This window comes from Vipera ursinii (genome assembly GCF_947247035.1).
Source record: "Vipera ursinii genome assembly, chromosome: 4".
Classification (NCBI taxonomy): Eukaryota; Metazoa; Chordata; class Lepidosauria; order Squamata; family Viperidae; genus Vipera; species Vipera ursinii.
Genome location: NC_139514.1, coordinates 40,135,830 through 40,154,431, shown reverse-complemented (window position 1 = coordinate 40,154,431; position 18,602 = coordinate 40,135,830). Strand labels below are relative to the sequence as shown.

General features: G+C 38.9%; 1 protein-coding gene across 1 annotated transcript; it reads left to right on the top strand.

Annotated features, from left to right (window-relative positions):
- Positions 1-3,574: 3,574 nt before the first annotated feature.
- On the top strand, positions 3,575-18,030 carry PDZK1 (PDZ domain containing 1; the record flags this gene model as incomplete). The annotated part of the gene is made up of 8 exons (XM_083361262.1): positions 3,575-3,781; positions 5,927-6,173; positions 8,164-8,300; positions 8,943-9,138; positions 9,570-9,766; positions 15,233-15,418; positions 17,316-17,618; positions 17,992-18,030. The coding sequence occupies 8 exons, from the start codon at positions 3,575-3,577 to the stop codon at positions 18,028-18,030; spliced, it is 1,512 nt and encodes a 503-aa protein (XP_083217388.1).
- Between the last annotated feature and the right edge of the window lie 572 nt (positions 18,031-18,602).

Below are 18,602 nucleotides of genomic sequence, written 5' to 3'. Positions count from 1 at the left end.
AAGTACCTCATGAGAATTAGGTCAATGGCTTTGGTTGAAAGCAAGTGAAGAGAGTTAGGGTCAGTGGTGGGATTTAGTCAGTTCACACCATTTCAGCAAAAATGGTAGCTAATTTTTTGTTGCCCAAGCCTAGAATGGACTTCTGGAAACAGCATCCACATAGAAAACCAGTTGTTCACATATTTGAATCTCACCACTGGTCAGGGTAGATGTGGATTTATCTGGCAGCAATTTGTTCTCAAAGCTGAATGGGGGATTTCCAGCTGAGACATTTGCAGGGTGCCTTAGACTTGCAAGGTACAGAAAAGCTCTTTTTATAATGAGCATTTTAAAATATTACTGGACGTGCTAATTAAACAATAATTGCTTTTCTAATTTTATATAGTCTAAACTTTGAAAATCCAAATATTATAATTTTCAGTGATGAGACCATTAGTGTGTGCGTGTGTGTGTGCCAAATCATAATATTTACATATTCAAAGTTAATGATATATCTATTTATCTTCCCATTTTTCCCATCTATCCTTTCATCTCAATTTTGTAGGGTGTCACTTGAACATACTCTATTTCAATCTCACAAGCCGTGACAGATTGATATATTGTAGCTTGGATCATCATAAATATTTATTTTTATTTATTTATTTAGTTACATTTATATACCGCCCTTTCCCTGAGGACTCAGGGCAGTTTACAGGGAATTAAAAAATCCAATATACAAAAGTTAAAAACCAAATTAAAAAATATTAAATTGACCCTGTACTCTTAAAAACCCCAATTAATATGTGCGAAAGGTATTTGATGAGCAGGCCAAAGACTCAGATTTGATGGGTATTTTGTGTTGGGGTTAAAGTTTTATATTTCTTTAAGATGCTTTTTGATTTTTTACTCAGGTCTAAGGCAAGTTCTGCATCTATCTATCTATCTATCTATCTATCTATCTATCTATCTATCTATCTATCTATCTATCCTGGAGGGCTGACTGTTGTTCAGGTATTTCTCAGCAGAAATCCATGTAATAATGGAAATGTTTGTAATGATCTCTGAACTATTAGGGAAGGATCCAAGTTGCCAGGAAAAGGTCAGTACTGCTTAGGTAAAAGTAATGAAAAACTGGTTATCAAGGAATGCGTGCAGTGAAGCCCTGTTAAATAAATCATCTTTTAATTCAACCTTTGTTCATTCAAAGTGCAACTGTGCTTACCTTTAGCCGTTCAGAACATGACACACCAGAGATCGTTCTGAGGACTGTGCACTATATATGCAGGTAAGACTCTTGTTGCCTTTTTTTCCAAATCTGAGGGGGAAGGACAGGAAGAGAAAGGAAGTGGAAAGTACGCTTTCTCCTCAAAATATTAAATATGGTCTTGGGAAAAGTTAATTTATGGTCAATTACTAAATATGCTTTTAATTTATGAAGATTGGAAAGATGGGTGATGCTTGTTGGTTCTAATACTCATATCTGGAAGACCACTGAGAATATCTATGTACAGAATAGGATTATGTCTCCCTGCACAGAGGTCTTTCGTGTGTCATATATTCATTCTTTTTTATTTGCCTTTATAAATCCAAGGAAGCATAATCATGAAACAACCCCTCGTTTTATAATCCTAACAGCAAACTTGTTGCAGAGCTAGAAAAAACTGATAATGATTGTCCAAAAGTTACCAGGGAGATAATACTGAACATATCTAGAGGGTAGGTCTTTAGGAGGAATTCTACTCCTTCCTGTATATATATTCAACATAATTCAGCATATATTCAGGATTTGATAGAAAAATCTCCCAAGGAATCTAGGGATCTTTTAGGAGGCTAGGATGAGTGGACAGGGCTTTATAAAGGAATCAATTTATTTTATTTAACAATCTTTCAAGGGGACCAAAAGCATCAGCTATCTTAGTCATTGTTCAAGTGGAAAGAACAATAGTGAAGAAAGGTTGAATGCCACCTAGTCAATTCAGTTCAATTTATTTGTGGCCAAAATCATTAGATAAAACAGCTCAACAAACAAAACATTCTAATTCTTAATAGTCTGATATTCTGATTCTTGTTAATCTTATCTCTTGACCTAAGAAAAATCTTCCACTTATTAACCACAATTCTTGATATATTAACTAAGTCAACAAGATTATCGTGCATCCTGAGCAAAGAAAGAGTGAGCAAAGTACATACTATTGCAAAACACTAAATTAGCAATATGATTACTAGTAATAGAGTTTTAGACAAGAACAGTGTAGACAAATATTGTCAGCAACACATTAAACTTTCTATTGCCCTTGAAAGATGCTGTAGGTGATTTTTTTTCACTTCACACTGTACTTTAAAAATAAGCAAAAAGGATTTAAGAGAATCACTCTGGTTTTGCCTTGACCTCAGATAAATAATAAGAATAATAAAAACCACTATTCCACTCAGTTCTCTGCAGGTCTTGGATATTCACGCAGCTATCTTAAGTGAAGTTGAAGAAATCCTGAGATATCAAGTTAGTAATATGCTTTGCTCTCCAGAAGTCATGAATAACAATAAAAGAACTAATGGGATGTATAATAAATTATGCCTTCGTGCTTTCTACAGACTGAAAATTGTTGACTTAGAAACTAAGGATTATAATTTCAACCTACTTGGGAAAGACTCTACTTCAGTATTTCTCAGTTCAATTCATTGCATAATACCCAAGTAGTTTATCTTGTTAAGAATGCTATCTTCATCTTACTAAGCATCCCATTGATTTTTTTCACCGCCTTATCTAAGTGTAGAGTTAAGACAGCCACTGAATTGGTTATCTATATTTTCATTGTAAAGTTTCCTTTGAGCCAAGTTTGATTCTTAGTAATTTCATGGGCAAACTTTATAGCTTTCTCTGCAACAATATAGCAATTATTTTCCACTGCATCTGCTCTGGATTGTTGGCAGCAGAATGAAACAGCAGCCAATGACTTACTAGCTGGCCATTGGGGTTCCATCAACATCCCAATCAACAACTAAAAAGCCACACACAACCGGCACCATATAAATACCAAGCACAGAATAGCCCGAAGCACACTCTCTGTTAGAAAGCTCAAACACTAACCCTCTTGTCCTGTTGACTGACCCAGATTGTTTTCCATTTTCATTTTCCATCTCCCAGTCTGGCTTATAATCCTGGCATTTCCAGTTTGTTTCTCTTTCAACTACTAATCATGTCCAACCCAGTTTAGCTTCATGAGAGCAGCCAATATTGTACAGTATTGTGCAATACAGTACAGATATAATTTAGAAGAAGGTATGTGCCAGCCATTATGAAAATGTTAGCTTAGCCCAGAAAGAGATGAAGATGTGAGAAAGAAATTCAAGATTGCTCAATTTTCTTCTAAGAAAATACCTGTAATATGTTATGATAAATTCATTATATGAGATGACCCTATCAGCAATAATCAATACATTTTTCCCATGTCAAAATGCTTTCTTTTCCCTCTTTCATTCCCTTTTATGAATAGCTCACTTGATTCATTTTATTTGAGCAATTTCCTTCAACAAAATCTTTCTTTTTTTCACATGCATGTTCTGGCATATTTTTTCTATTCTTCTTTTGACAGAAATGATGTCACTTCAGCCCAGAGAATGCACACTGGTCAGAGAAGATGGTGAAAACTATGGATTCTGCCTACGCATTGAGAGATTCAAAACAGGGCATCTTATCCGAAATGTAGAAAAGGATAGTCCAGCTGAGAAGGCAGGACTAAAAGATGGAGATAGAGTCCTGAAGATTAATGGAGTGTTTATAGATAAGAAAGATCATGGAGAGGTAGGAGGTATTTTAGTTAGTTTGTTTGTTTCCTAATGCAAAGCACATTCTTTCACACACCTCATCAACCAATTTGATCCTTGTATGCATTTATTTTTGTACCAGAAGTACAGGCAGGATTTCGAAGAGGCAGAGGAACTAGAGATCAAATTGCTAACATACGCTGGATCATGGAGAAAGCTAGAGAGTTCCAGAAAAACATCTACTTCTGCTTCATTGACTATGCTAAAGCCTTTGATTGTGTGGATCATAACAAACTCTGGCAAGTCCTTAAAGAGATGGGCGTACCAGACCATCTTATTTGTCTCTTGAGAAACCTATATGCGGGCCAAGAAGCAACAGTGAGAACTGGACACGGAACCACTGATTGGTTCAAAATTGGGAAAGGAGTCCGGCAAGGCTGTATACTGTCGCCTTGCCTATTTAACTTATATGAAGAGCACATCATGAGAAAGGCAGGGCTAGATGAATCAAAAGTTGGAATTAAGATTGCCGGAAGAAACATCAACAACCTAAGATATGCAGATGATACCACTCTAATGGCAGAAAGTGAAGAGGAACTAAAGAGCCTCTTGTTGCAAGTGAAGAAGGAGAGTGCAAAACCTGGGTTGAAACTAAACATTAAGAAAACCAAGATCATGGCATCCAGCCCTCTCAATTCCTGGCACATAGATGGGGAAGAAATGGAGGTAGTGACAGATTTTATTTTCCTGGGCTCCAAGATCACTGCAGATGGGGACTGTAGCCAAGAAATTAAAAGACGCTTGCTCCTTGGGAGGAAAGCCATGGCAAATCTAGACAGCACACTAAAAAGCAGAGATATCACCCTGTCAACAAAAGTGCGTATAGTCAAGGCTATGGTCTTCCCAGTTGCAATGTATGGCAGTGAAAGTTGGACCATAAGAAAGGCTGAGCACCAAAGAATTGAAGCCTTTGAACTATGGTGCTGGAGAAGACTCCTGCGAGTCCCTTGGACTGCAAGGCGATCAAACCGGTCAGTCCTAGAGGAGATCAACCCTGACTGCTCTTTAGAAGGCCAGATCCTGAAGCTAAAACTCAAATACTTTGGCCACCTAATGAGAAGGAAGGACTCCCTGGAGAAGAGCCTAATGCTGGGAAAGATTGAGGGCAATAGAAGAAGGGGACGACAGAGAATGAGGTGGCTGGATGGAGTCACTGAAGCAGTAGGCGTGAGCTTAAATGGACTCCAGAAGATGGTAGAGGACAGGAAGGCCTGGAGGAACGTTGTCCATAGGGTCGCAATGGGTCGGACACGACTTCGCAACTAACAACAACAATGCATTTATTCAAAATATCTTCTTCTTCCAAAGATGAATACTTCCAAAATCTTCCACCAGCACTCAAACCATGCAATGCCAAAAGAAAAGAAAAAACTCTGCAAAGAAAGAAGATCTTTCCTTCTTTCAGTTGCTTGTTTTCATTCTCCATATGAGCAAAAGAATCCAGTTTCTCTTTTCCTTAACCTTTCCACCCAGTCAGTAATGATAGGGGAACTTAAATGACAACTGACTTCTAAGCACTTTGAAGAGACTTACGGCTGATTTAATGTGATGGAGTTTTTATCCTTGCACAACAGAAAAGATGAGAAGGTGGTAAAGTCCTGAGAGCCACCACTTGAGAGCATTTACAGTGTCCTGTAATGGTTGATCTTAGCTAACCCAGCTAAGTTCAACTTTTGTAGTTTCTACAGCTTCAGATATGAAATCACTACTCAAGCTTCTGTCACATAAGTGTAATTTTCAAGAGAATAAATCATACGGGTGATATTATAAAACAGTGGTTGCTATTTTCAACAAATTCTCAGGATCATAATTTTCTCTCTCCATTTTAGCAATCAATTTTATGAAAATTCTGCTTTTTAATTATTCTATCTGCCATAGGCTTCAGGGTAAGGTAGGTGTGCAAATAACCCCAAGGTGTATGCACATAAAAAAGAGGTGGGATTTTGATTGCATTGTCACAACAGCTATTCTGACTTTTTAATCCTCTCTGTAAAAAAAACAGCTGTATGACACAGCTCTGTGATCTAGCTCTCCTCCCTCAGGTGTTTTTCCTAATTCACGTTCTGTACCATTTTACTATTTCTTTTAGTTACCTCTTAGTTTCTCATTGCATCAATTATAGGTGGCTGATTTAATTAGAAAAAGTGTCACTCCTGTATTATTTCTTGTTTTGGATGACCATTCTTATGAAAGTGCATTAAAAGAAGGAATCAGTCTTGAAGAGTTGGCTGAAAAGTCACCAAACCAAGAAGAGACAGAAGATCTTCAACTTGTGCAATCTGGAGAATCGGGTTCAGCTCCACAACCCCATCTCTGTTATCTAATTAAGGAAAAAAATAGCTATGGTTTCTCTCTGAAGTCTTCTACAGGTAAGGACAATAAATAAATAAAACTGACATGTAAACCTCTTGTGTAAAAAACTTTTTAGCTACATTCTATAACCAGTGACATAATTTTGAGTGTGTATTTAAAGCCAAATTCCTAAACCATCTATTAAAAGACATTATTAGGATGGTCAATTGTTATGCTAATTAAAGTAAGTCCTAGAAAGAATGAATCTAAAGTTCTCCTAAAAAGATATAACAAGTCAAAGCATCTATAACTGTCAGGTTTGTGAACATATTAGACCTTATTTGTATGTATTACTCACATATACATGTACAATATTTGAATGCTTTCTCCGGGTGTTCTTCCACTGAAAAGAATTGTGGTTTTTAGAGATACAAGGCAGATGAACTCTGGTATGGCCATCTCAGTCATTCTGGCTATTAATCCTGGGAACTGCAGTCACAATCATATGGAAATGACAGGTTGCAGAATTCTGTTTATATTCCACTTGGCAACCCATGCCCTATTGAGTCATTTTTTCAGAGATACTTCTTTACTTAAACAAAAAAACAGAATTACCATAGGTGGGCAAAAAAGCAGCAGGAATGGGAGCAACTTTCAACTTACTTACTTCCCTCCCTTCCTCATTCACTCCTCCTTTCTTCCCTTCCCATTCTTCCCTTCCTTCCTTCCTCCCTTCTCTTGCCTTTCTACCAGGCAGGTAAGTGAAAACTGCTAGGTGGGGAAGGAACAAGGGATTGCAAGACTGACTAAGACAGCGTTTCCCAACCTTAGGAACTTGAAGATGCGTGGACTTCAACTCCCCAGCTATGCTGGCTGGGGAATTCTGGGAGTTGAAGTCCACGCATCTTCAAGTTCCTAAGGTTGGGAAACGCTGGACTAAGAAGCTGTCACAGAATGTTGAAATTGAAGATCAGGTGATTTGTAGTAGTAGCTAGCAATCACAATTTACCCAAATTTCATTACCTCAGGAGAATGAGTTCTAGATTTTGGACACATCCTGTAAATTAGTCAATTTGAGGTAACTTTGGTTCAAACACTGTTGCCCTATGGTGCATCATTCCAACAAATTAAAGATCATGACAAAAAGTTTTAGTAGTTTTTAGATACTAATTGCCCCCATTTTAAGTGTTAGAATTCCTCACATTAGAGATTATTTTGTTGCTATGCCATCAACATTCAAATCATAAGGAACAGAAAAATGATTTTTTCTTCAAGACAGTTGGGAGTCAGTTATCACAAGAGCAATGCAAATTCTAAAAATTTTGATTAGGTTTTGTCAGCTGTATAAATAGGCTGCTTTAGACCATCCACAGCATATGTTGCCATGGTCTTCTGATATAGGAACCCAGACTTTGTTGTATTGTTAGACCTCTATAAGGAAGTCATATTATGACAATGTGGACAAAAGAAGTGACCAGAATGCTGCATTATTACCTGATTTACATCTACAGTTGAGAATATAAATAAGATATCTCTTCAGGTAGTTTTTTAATGTTGCGTGCCAGAAGTAGCATAAACTAATACTGGGTTACAGCATAATAAACGCTTTTCAATTTTGGAAGCACTGAAAGGGCATAAATGTTATTGCCACATTTCTGGTACCACATCAGTGTTGTTTGAACTAGACTGGATATAATGCTACCCATGCTGTGGTCACTGTGAGCAAAATGTTTTGTTTTTGTTTTAATTCCATTTATATCCCGCCCTTCTCCGAAGACTCAGGGCGGCTTTACAAACTTAGCAGTAGCCTTCATTCTATGTATATGCCTGCTTGTTAGGGCTTTCACACACACCCCAAGCGGCATTATTACAAAGTCAGCTTAATTGCCCCCAACAATCTGGGTCCTCATTTTACCTACCTCGGAAGGATGGAAGGCTGAGTTAACCTTGAGCCTGGTGGGATGCGAACCTGCACTAATTGCAGGCAGCTGGTGTTACTTAAGGAGGCATTAGCCATTAACCAGTAAAGAATTGTTTCTGTTTCTCCCATTTGCTTCTCATTTCCAGGACAGAAAGGTTTGTTCATTGTAGATTTGACCCCACAGGGTCCAGCTGTGAAAGCTGGAGTGCAGCCAAATGATCGCCTTATAGAAATCAACGGAGAGAATGTGGAGAACAATACACATGAAGAAGTAGTTGAGAAGGTACTTTAAGCCTTAACCTCGTTTGTCACCCAATTCTTGTAGATTATTCAGATCAAGTTATAATGGTAATTTGATGGAATATAAGTAATTATTGCCTCAGTTGCATCTTGCCACAGCATGCGCAAGTAGATCATCTTAGACAAAGACTGGCATGCACAGATGGAAAATAAAGTTGCACGCAATACATGGAAAAACATGTGTTTGAATTAACTCTTTCATATTAAGCAAGGTGAATTACACAGTCCCTAAAATTAAGTACAACCACCTCCTAATAGTGTCCCATCCTTCCAAATTGAATCAAGTCATATCCATCCATGTGGTTTCTATTTTACATTATAAAAATTTGTTTCCAAATTGAGTCTGAATACTAGTAGTATTATTTAATATCGTTACTATCCAAAATAGTTAAAAAGCTGTGCACACCTGAAATACATAAATATGAGAATAAGCAAACACTGTAAACATCAATTTCAGAAATGCAGGTTTTATAATGACAGTACAGAACAATTCTAGCTCCACCAATGAAAACTTCAACAAAAACAAAACAAAAAGGATAACTGTTATGCACTGGTTGTATGTTGGTGAGACTGTTTCAGGTTGCACAGCAGGGCAAAAATATTGTCTCTATGTCTATGTCCTCAGGTGAAAAAGTCTGGGAATCAGGTTGTGTTTCTACTGTCAGATAAAGAAACTGATCAGTATTACTACAGGCGGAATATGGAACTGACAAGGGGAAAGGCCAGTCTGAAATTATTACCTCACAAACCCCGAAATCTTGAGCTCAAAAAGGGGGATACTGGTTATGGATTTTACCTGAGAATGGAGCAAAATGGAAAAGGTAAGAATTAGCCCACAGGGTAGTATGCAATATGTACTTTACTTCTTTAAAAGATGTATAGTATATTCCCACACCCAAGAACTATGTTCCAATTAATAGGAGAAATAGCATTTAAGAAACTCCATAATTTCCTTCCAAGTTTAGTCAGGCATCTCCTTTGTAGTCTTGTATAATGGTTGTTAAAGGGAAAATCTCCCAATTCCAGTTTTATAGATCTGGTCTGGCTTCTGCTTTGTGATGTATATTGTTTGAATTAGAATGTCCACAACGGAGGGCATATACCAAGATGAAAGGGTTAGGGTCAAGCCTGTCATCTGCCTTAATATTAGAGTTTGAAAACTAAAGTACAAAATTAAACATTGGCTATGGGACTGTGTTTTGCTAGGATATTAGACTTTTCTGATTTGATTTGATTTTTATTTTTTGTGCAGGCCACTTGATTAAGGATATTGATTCAGACAGCCCTGCAGCTAAAGCAGGTCTCAGGGACAATGATATCTTGGTCGCTGTAAATGGAGAGCCAGTTGAAGCACTGGACCATGAAGCTGTGGTAGAGAAAATCAAACAATCTGGTGAAAACACAACACTACTAGTGGTGGATGAAGAGACTGATACCATGTATAAAATGGTAATGTTCACAGCTTGAGTGCAAGAATGAGTTAATTTGGAAATTATGTAATGAGCTGTGTAATGGAGGGGAGGGGTAAAAAGCTGTAGCTGTTGCAAGGGTGCCCTGATGCAAAAGTTTATGCATACCTAACATTCTGAGAATATCAGCTTTAAATCATTATATGTTACAAGAGAACTTTGTGTTTGCAGCACCTGAGCATTAAAAACCAAAAGATAGTTCTGATAGCTTGACAGGACTGGGTTTATTTGCATTGCTTTCTCCTGCCATGACAAAGGAATGTACTACTCAGTCATAATTTTCCAGAAGTTGAATTCTGCTTCTCTTAGTAAAAATATCCCCAGCTCAATTTCCAGGATTTTTTACAACAGCACATAGCTACCAGACTACTTCTGCAAAGTCACAAGCCAGGATCCTGAAATATGGTTACTAATAAAAATATGCACAATGCAGCTAGATAACTTAAAAAAATTGAAATTTCACTGCAGCAATTTTTGACATTGTAATCCTGCTTTTTTAAGGATGAGGAAAGGACAGCACAGCAGCCTTCAGGCTGTCCAGTTGTTAAAATAATATTTGCTTTCCTGGACTGCCCAATATCTTGTCATGGCAAGATTATAGGCTAAGTAACCTCTTTGGGAAATCAAGCATTACGTTTGACTCTTTTTATTTAAAAAAACAAAAATCTAGAAGAGCATGCATTAGATCCATTGCATATGTAGTAAATCCCAAGTTCTTGCAAGCATCACAGTAAAAGTGTTGTTAAGGAAATAATTTCAATATTTAAATGGCATGGTAGCTATCTGCCTTGTTATCTGAATACTGATAGCAATGTTTGCACATTATTCTTTGGATTCTAAAATTAATCGCAGCTGAACAAATCAGTTCTTTTATATTATTTGGCTACTAAGAGAAGTCATTTTGAAGTGACCTTGATTCGTCCTCTATTTAATTTTCTTGGGAACAACATGGATGTAATTTGCTATTGTCTTCTTTCAGGAATGCTCTTTTAACTTTCCATTGATTTCCAGGTGATCTTTCATCCAAGTAATAATCGGGTCTCACCATGCTTAACTACTCAGCCCTGGGTGATTAGGCATTATTTCTTGCTGTAATGGAGGGAATGCAAAAAAAGGACTGAAAGAGCTGAAGACATACAGGATATGACATTTATAAGGATTATACTATTAAATCGCTATCTACTGTACCAGTTATCTTTTTCCTAGTTAATCTGATTTCCAGTCTCCATGAGATTGAAGAGAAAGAGTTTAGCACAAATGCCATTTTTCTGTATGAGATTATGTTGTTATCTAGATTTAAAACTTTTAAACTTTTCTATACAATTCATATTCAAAATATAGTTCTGCTTCTAAACCATATTTTGACTCTGAATGTCATAATTACCTTTATGAGGACTTCTTCTAAACTAATCATGTTATATTAGAACCATGCAACATGTACAGCTTAAATACAATATAGAAGCCTATATTTAATAAAGGATTTGATGTAAAACAGAAAAATCAGATAAGCTAGCAACAAAAGGAATTGCATAAACTACCCTCAATTGTGTAACCCTATTTCGGCCAGAAGGTCATCTTTCAATTTGCTATTGAAACAAATGACAGCTGATGGAGTTTATTTACGGTACTTTATTTATTTATTTATTTATTTATTTTATTTTATTTAGATTTATATACCGCCCTTTCCCGAAGGACTCAGGGCAGTTTACAGGGCATTTAAAAAACAGTCAATACAAACGTTAAAATAAATTAAAAGAGATTAAATAGAACCCTGAGAAAATTAAAACCCAGTTAAAATTAAAATTAAAAATATTCTCAGCCTGGGCCAGAGAGCTCGAAGAGCCAGGTCTTCAGGTCCCGGCGGAATGAGCAGAGGTTGGGGGCAGTCCTAAGCTCCACAGGCAGCTGGTTCCACAGGGCAGGCGCACCCACTGAGAAGGCCCTACCCCTGGGTGTTACCCGCCGGCAGTCTTTAACAGGCGGCACCCTGAGGAGACCCTCCCTGTGGGAGCGCACTGGACGAAGGGAACTTGATGCTGGCAGCAGGTGTTCCCTCAAATAACACCTTCCTCCTCTTGAAACTATTGATCCCTTTCAAGACAATTGCCTTATTTTTTTATATTACAGGTAGACCTCGACTTATGACCACAATTGAGCCTAGTATTTCTGTTATTAAGTGAGACAGTTGTTAAGTGAATTTTGCCCCATTTTACGACCTTTCTTGCCACAGTCTTTAAGTGAATTACTGCAGTTGTTGTTAGTAACACAGTTGTTAAGAGACTCTGGATTTCCCATTGACTTTGCTTGTCAGAAGGTTGCAAAAGCTGATCACATGACCTTGGGACACAGCAATAGTCATAAGTATGAACCAGTTGCCAAACATCTGAATTTTGATCACATGAGCATGGGGATGCTACAAAGGTCATAAGTGTGAAAAATGGTCATAAGTCACTTTTTTCAGTGCAATTGTAACTTTGAACTGTCAATGAATAGTTGTAAGTCAACTGTTGGTTGGTTGTATAGTCAGCCAGATATTTAGACTGAGTTTAGCATTTTTGTCTACCTCCTGAGTCCTTCCAAAGGACCTGGAGTAGGCAGATATTATTGTTTGACGGCGTTAAAGGTATAAGCTGTTCTAAGTAAAGATCCCTATATTCAAGATGGAATATAAGTACCTAAGCCAGGCATGTCAAACTGCTGGCCCATGGGCCAGCTGTGTCATGCCGAAACCGCACCCACCCCATTGCCGGCAATGGGGAAAAAGTCACAATACATCGTGCAACGTCACGTGACATTGCAAGCTTGACATGCCTGACCTAAGCAATAATAGGGTCTTAAAGTGACAAAACTATTGTATCAATCAAGAGTTTCAGAACTATTTTTGCTTTATTTTCTCTATTTTTTGCTATCTTGACAGGATGTAGAAACAAAAGAGTAACTGAAGGTGTGATCTACTGATAGGCAGCAGTAATTGTCTCTGCTTATAATTAGACTATCAAAGCTGACCTGCAAAAGTCTAAGGCTACTCCTCAAGTTTCCAGCATCTCTTTCCTGACATCTGAATTTGTTTTAGTCCTATTCAGATTTTAATTTTAGATGTATATTCCACCTTTCCTTTTAGGAGTTAATGGCAGCTTACATGGTACTCCGTTTATTTTTCACAACAACCCTGTGAAGCTTCAATAGTGTCAGAGTGGCTGCCTCATTACAATCCCAAACTGCATTTCCTCCAGGAAAGGGGTCAGAAGTTACACAGTGGTGGTGAAATCGAACAAACTAAGCGATGAGTAATGTTGAGGCCAGAAGTGGGCAAGAGAGATAATTTATTTTTAAGCTTTATAATTTAAAGTTTAAAAAATGTTTTCTTTTGAAATATACCCCATAAAACATTTGGACATGTGCAATTCTCTTTCCTGTTTAGCTTCTCTCCAACAATGGGGAAGTGCTTCAACTTGTCTCCACCTCCCCCAGACCCACACAAAATCCCTCAGCTGATTGTCAAAAAATTGCCAGCAGGAGTCACAATGGAGTCATTGCTCAACTCCCAAGTTTCTTACAACTTATTTATTTATTTATTTATTTATTTGTTTTTATATACCGCCCTTCTCCCGAGGGACTCGGGGCGGTGTACAGAGCAAGGTAGGTATACAGTTAAACAATAGTAAAAAACAAATGAAACCCCAAGCGCTATCAGGCCAGGCCGGACTGCTGGAACAGGTAGGTTTTTAAGTCGCGCCGGAAGGTGCGGAGGTCGGGGGCCATCCAGATTTCGGTAGGCAAGCAGTTCCAGAGGGTTGGTGCACCCACTGAGAATGCCCTTCCCCTGGGGGCCACCAGCCGGCATTCTCTGACCGGTGGCACCCTGAGGAGGCCCTCTCTGTGGGAGCGCACAGGATGGAGGGGTGTTGACACTGGCAGTAGGTGCTCCTGCAGGTAATCCGGACCCATGCCATGTAGGGCTTTGTATGTCATTACTAGCACCTTGAATTTCACTCGGAAGACAATTGGAAGCCAGTGCAGCTCACGGAGGAGAGGTGTGATATGGGAGTATCGGGAGGCCCCCAAAAGTGTGCGTGCAGCTGCACTCTGCACCAGATGAAGCTTCCGAGTGGCTCTCAAGGGCAGCCCCATGTAGAGAGCGTTGCAGTAGTCAAGGCGAGAGGTCACAAGTGCATGGGTGACTGTACGTAAGGCATCCAGGTCCAGATAAGGTCGTAGTTGGCACACCAGTCGAACCCGAGTGAAGGTCCCCCTGGTCACAGCTCCTATGTGATCTTCCAGGGATAGCTGTGAGTCTAGGAGGACACCCAGGTTGCGGGCCCTATCAACAGGGGGTAATAACTCACCCCCGATGTTAAGGGATGGAATGCTCTGAGTATCCTGGCATGCCGGTATGTACAGCCATTCAGTCTTGTCCGGGTTGAGTTGAAGCCTGTTCCTCCCCATCCATTCCCGAACCACTTCCAGGCAACGGGACATCACGTCGAGGGCATCACTGATGTTGTTTGGAGTTGAGATGAAAAGCTGGGTGTCATCAGCATACTGATGGTACCCTACTCCAAAACCACGAATGATCTCACCTAGCGGTTTCATGTAGATGTTGAACAGGAGAGGCGAGAGGGCTGACCCCTGAGGGACTCCACAAACGAGAGGCCTCGGAGTCGACCTCTGTCCCCCTGCCAACACCGACTGCGAGCGTCCCAGAAGAAAGGAGAACCACCGCAGAACCGTGCCTCCCACTCCCAATCCCCTGAGGCGCCGCAGTAAGATACCATGGTCGATGGTATCGAAAGCCGCCGAAAGGTCTAATAAGACTAGGACAGAGGAATGGCCCCTGTCCCGGGCCCTCCAGAGATTATTCATCAGAGCGACCAATGCCGTCTCCATGCTGTAGCCCGGCCTGAAGCCCGATTGGCACGGGTCTAGATAATCCGCTTCATCCAGGACCTGAGGAAGCTGATGCGCCACCACACTCTCAACAACCTTCGCAAGGAAGCGAAGGTTGGAGACCGGACGAAAGTTATTTAATGAAGCTGGGTCCAAGGTGGGCTTCTTGAGGAGAGGTCTCACCACCACCTCCTTCAAGGTGGCGGAGAAGTGACCCTCACTCAGAGAAGCAGAGATGACCGCCTGAAACCAGCCTCATGTCCCCTCTCGAGCTGCATAAGCCAGCCAGGAAGGGCACGGGTCCAGTAAGCATGTGGAGGAGCTTAACCTCCTCATAATCCTGTCCACTTCCTTTGGAGTCACAACTTAGCTGCCTCCAGCAATTTAAACTTCCTTCCTTCTGGATTGTGAGAAACTGTATGGTAAAGAGCTGGGGGAGAGGAGACACCCATGGCATCTGCGTCTCCGCTTCTGTTCCACAACATGAAGAATTGTGTAACATCAAGCTCCAGCTTGTATTCATGATGTTTCAATTCATGTTTTTTTGTTCTTGGTTAAGGCTAAAATATCTCCTTGTCTGTACTGCCATACAATACTGGAGCCACATCTGAACATTGCAAAGATACCCATGCATGCTGAGGAAGAAAATCACAAGCCCAGGGTCTGTAAACTCATAAAAGGTCTCACCGGATTCGGCTTTCGATTGAATGCCATTAACAATATACCTGGAGTATTCATCAAAGAGGTATAACTCTAGAATCTTTTCATTGGCAAACAAAACAAGTCACCATTGATCAGGCAAAAAAAGTACAGCCTTCTATCCTGTAGTGTGAATGTACTCAGCAGAATATATATAGAAGTGTATCTTTGTTCTGTGTCTTACCAAGATACAATAGTTACTGAATAAAAGAAATTTGAAACGGGCAGAGTAAAGTATCTTCCAGACCCAAACAAACTAATTTATTGATGCTAATTCTGGAAACATACTTTTAGGATTTAATATTAGAGCAACATAATACACCTCTATTCTCCTATTTTAATTCCATCTAAGTGTTTTTCATTCCTTCTCTGCTAAATTTTTTTGGCACAAGCAATCTTAAAAGGTGATTTAATCAATGTTGACTGAATTAGCACTTTTATGCACTTTAAAGTAATTATCAACTTGTAAATAAACATAGAATCAGACTAAGAATTTGTTTTAAAAAGTGTTAGTCTACAGTAAATGGTAAATATATTTGCAGTTTTTCTTCTAAAGTCCAAGTGATAAAATTTTCCACTTAACGTTATTTCCCACATTGTTAGGAGTGTACAAATAGACATAGTGTAGAAAATTCACTGTCTCAATTGTTTGCAGGAAAAGAAACAGTAGCAGGAATTGATATAAATTCTGCTTATGTTCAGTGTGGCTTAAGAGGTAACTTTGTGTTTTCAATTTTCAACCCAAGTAAATTGTCTTCATAATCTCTTGGCATATATTATGGTGAATGATAGGGAAAATAATATAGAGCCATAACTTACAAACTGAGACAATGAATATTTGCCTGTTCATGGAAACTGGAGTTTTGTTTTTGGGACACTTTGCTACTTTAAAAGCAGTCATTTTTTTTTTAAAAAAATGCTGATTTGTATGTACATATAATGATAACAAACTTATGTCTATGGAGATTCTCAGTCATCCAGGTCATAGTTGTTCCAAAGATGCTTTTTCATGAAGCAAGTGAACTTCCTTGTTTTTCTTGGAAGACGTTTCACTTCTCATCCAAGAAGCGAAACATCTTCAAGAAAAACAAGGAAGTCCAGTTGCCTCATGAAAAAGCATCTTTGGGAAAACTTATCTTGTCTTTGCTATTTCACTAAAGAGCAGAAAATATAAAATATGTAGTTGTAGAGTCAGATTACGGTTAAGCCCTATTTACCTGGAGCAAACAAAGTTTGTGTATAGTTCAATTTTTTTAGAAATTGCAACTCCCTCTCCATAATGGTGCTTTTTTCATGTTGGGAAAAGGACATTTTTGGACAAAATAGTTATCTTTGCAGCCATTTGAGATCTTAATTCAAATGTGAGAGTCAAGTGCTCACTTGTAGCACTCACCCCCAAAGGAGCCAATAATATTCAGGTTATTCTGTCCCTCTTCTCAGATGACCAGCCCACCTGGCCCAAACATAACAACACACCTTGTGTGAGGCCTTAATTAAGATAATAGTCCTGCCCAGTCAGAGGGGATAAATCCAGAAACTGCTGCTGGATCAAGAATGCAGCCACTTCTGAGTTTCACCCTTGACTAGGATTGTCATCTCTCTTATGGCAGCAGAAATGTAGTCCACAGCCCAGAATGCCCAGTGACTCAAAATCTGTCAAATGGAAGTCAAGACATTGCAATTGACAACATACCCCTTTTGCACAAAATAAATGGGCTCTAATTGTCATCTTACAAGCACACTCTCCATGCACAACCCCCTCCCCAAATAGTCATGCTTTTATCCAAAAGAGCAGCATCTGACTGCAACTGGCACTCACACCCTTGAATAAAAAAAAGTAAATATGTATTTGTATGTACACCATCTACTGTGGACTGCCTGCTGCTCTCAGTCGAGCAGAACAGCAGTTACTAATATAGTCATTTCATATAATCTAATTGCAGGTAAAAAAGGATGGGCCTGCTGATATAGCAGGGCTGCAAGATGATGACATCGTGATAGAAGTGAATGGTACCAATGTAGAGAATGAAGAATATGAAGACGTAGTAGCAAGAATCCAAGAGAGCGGTAACAGTCTGACACTATTGGTGTGCGACAAAAAGGCTTATCAGCACTTCTGCTCCCAAATGAAGGCTGTTACAGCCTCCATGGCTGACCCATTAAGTGATGGCCATGGTGAGCCTCCTGCCTACGCAGAGATACAAGCAACAGAGCCAGAAAATGCGCTGCCAGAACCACAAGAAAGGGTGAGTTTAACTTCAGAAAAATCTCACAAGAATCTGTGGCACCTGATTATCAAACCAGTATGATACATTGCAAATAATTGCATGATCTAAAGAATTGGCTTAGAGAGCTAGACTTAGCCTTCACTCAAGCCATGCTTAAAATCACAGGACTAAACATTTGTAATTAACCAGTTAGATGATTTGGTTTTTAAAAGATTTTTATTGTAAGATTTTGATCATTCATAATCAGACCATCATTTCAGACTTCTAACAATTCATCACACAGCTCAATCCATAAATCTATAGTTTACGATATATTGTAACTGGTCATCCTTTATGGTGCTATAAGTCTATTTTCCATCTTTCTAACAGAGTTATTGCTTTATTTCCCTAGTCCAGTTCATCCTCGTCTGAAGAAGATACTGCACTGTGATGATAGCAGAGTCCATCTTTTTCCATATTATACCTGAAAGGGGCTGCTATTCTGAAGCAAGTATGCCAATACTGTATTATTTCTCCAAAAAAACAAATCTTGACTGTAATACTTACTTGAAACCAAGTCACACAGAGAATTATTTCCAAATGAATGTACTGGAAATAATATAGCTAAGCTATTCTCAAGAGTACAGTCTACCATACCACACTGGATGCAAACACGTCACAGGATTAATTTCAGCCAAAGATAGTTTTAGAGAACAGTACTAAGTCAGTACATAATACCGAGGTTCTTGTCCTTCATTCCTCAGTGTGTGGGTGTTTAAACTGGGGGAAGATATGCGATCTGGATATGAAAATAGATGGTCTGAACCACTTTTCCCCCATGTTAATTTGAACATGAGTAAAATCGCTGCAACTGGAGTTTTTTTTCAGAAACTAGTCACGCAAAATCACATTGAGAATCCAATTGTATGAATTAAATTGAATACTATATCAATTAAAACTAAAATATATCACATTTATTCTGTGATATTTTTGTCAACTGCATCCAATTTTAATTAAGTGCAG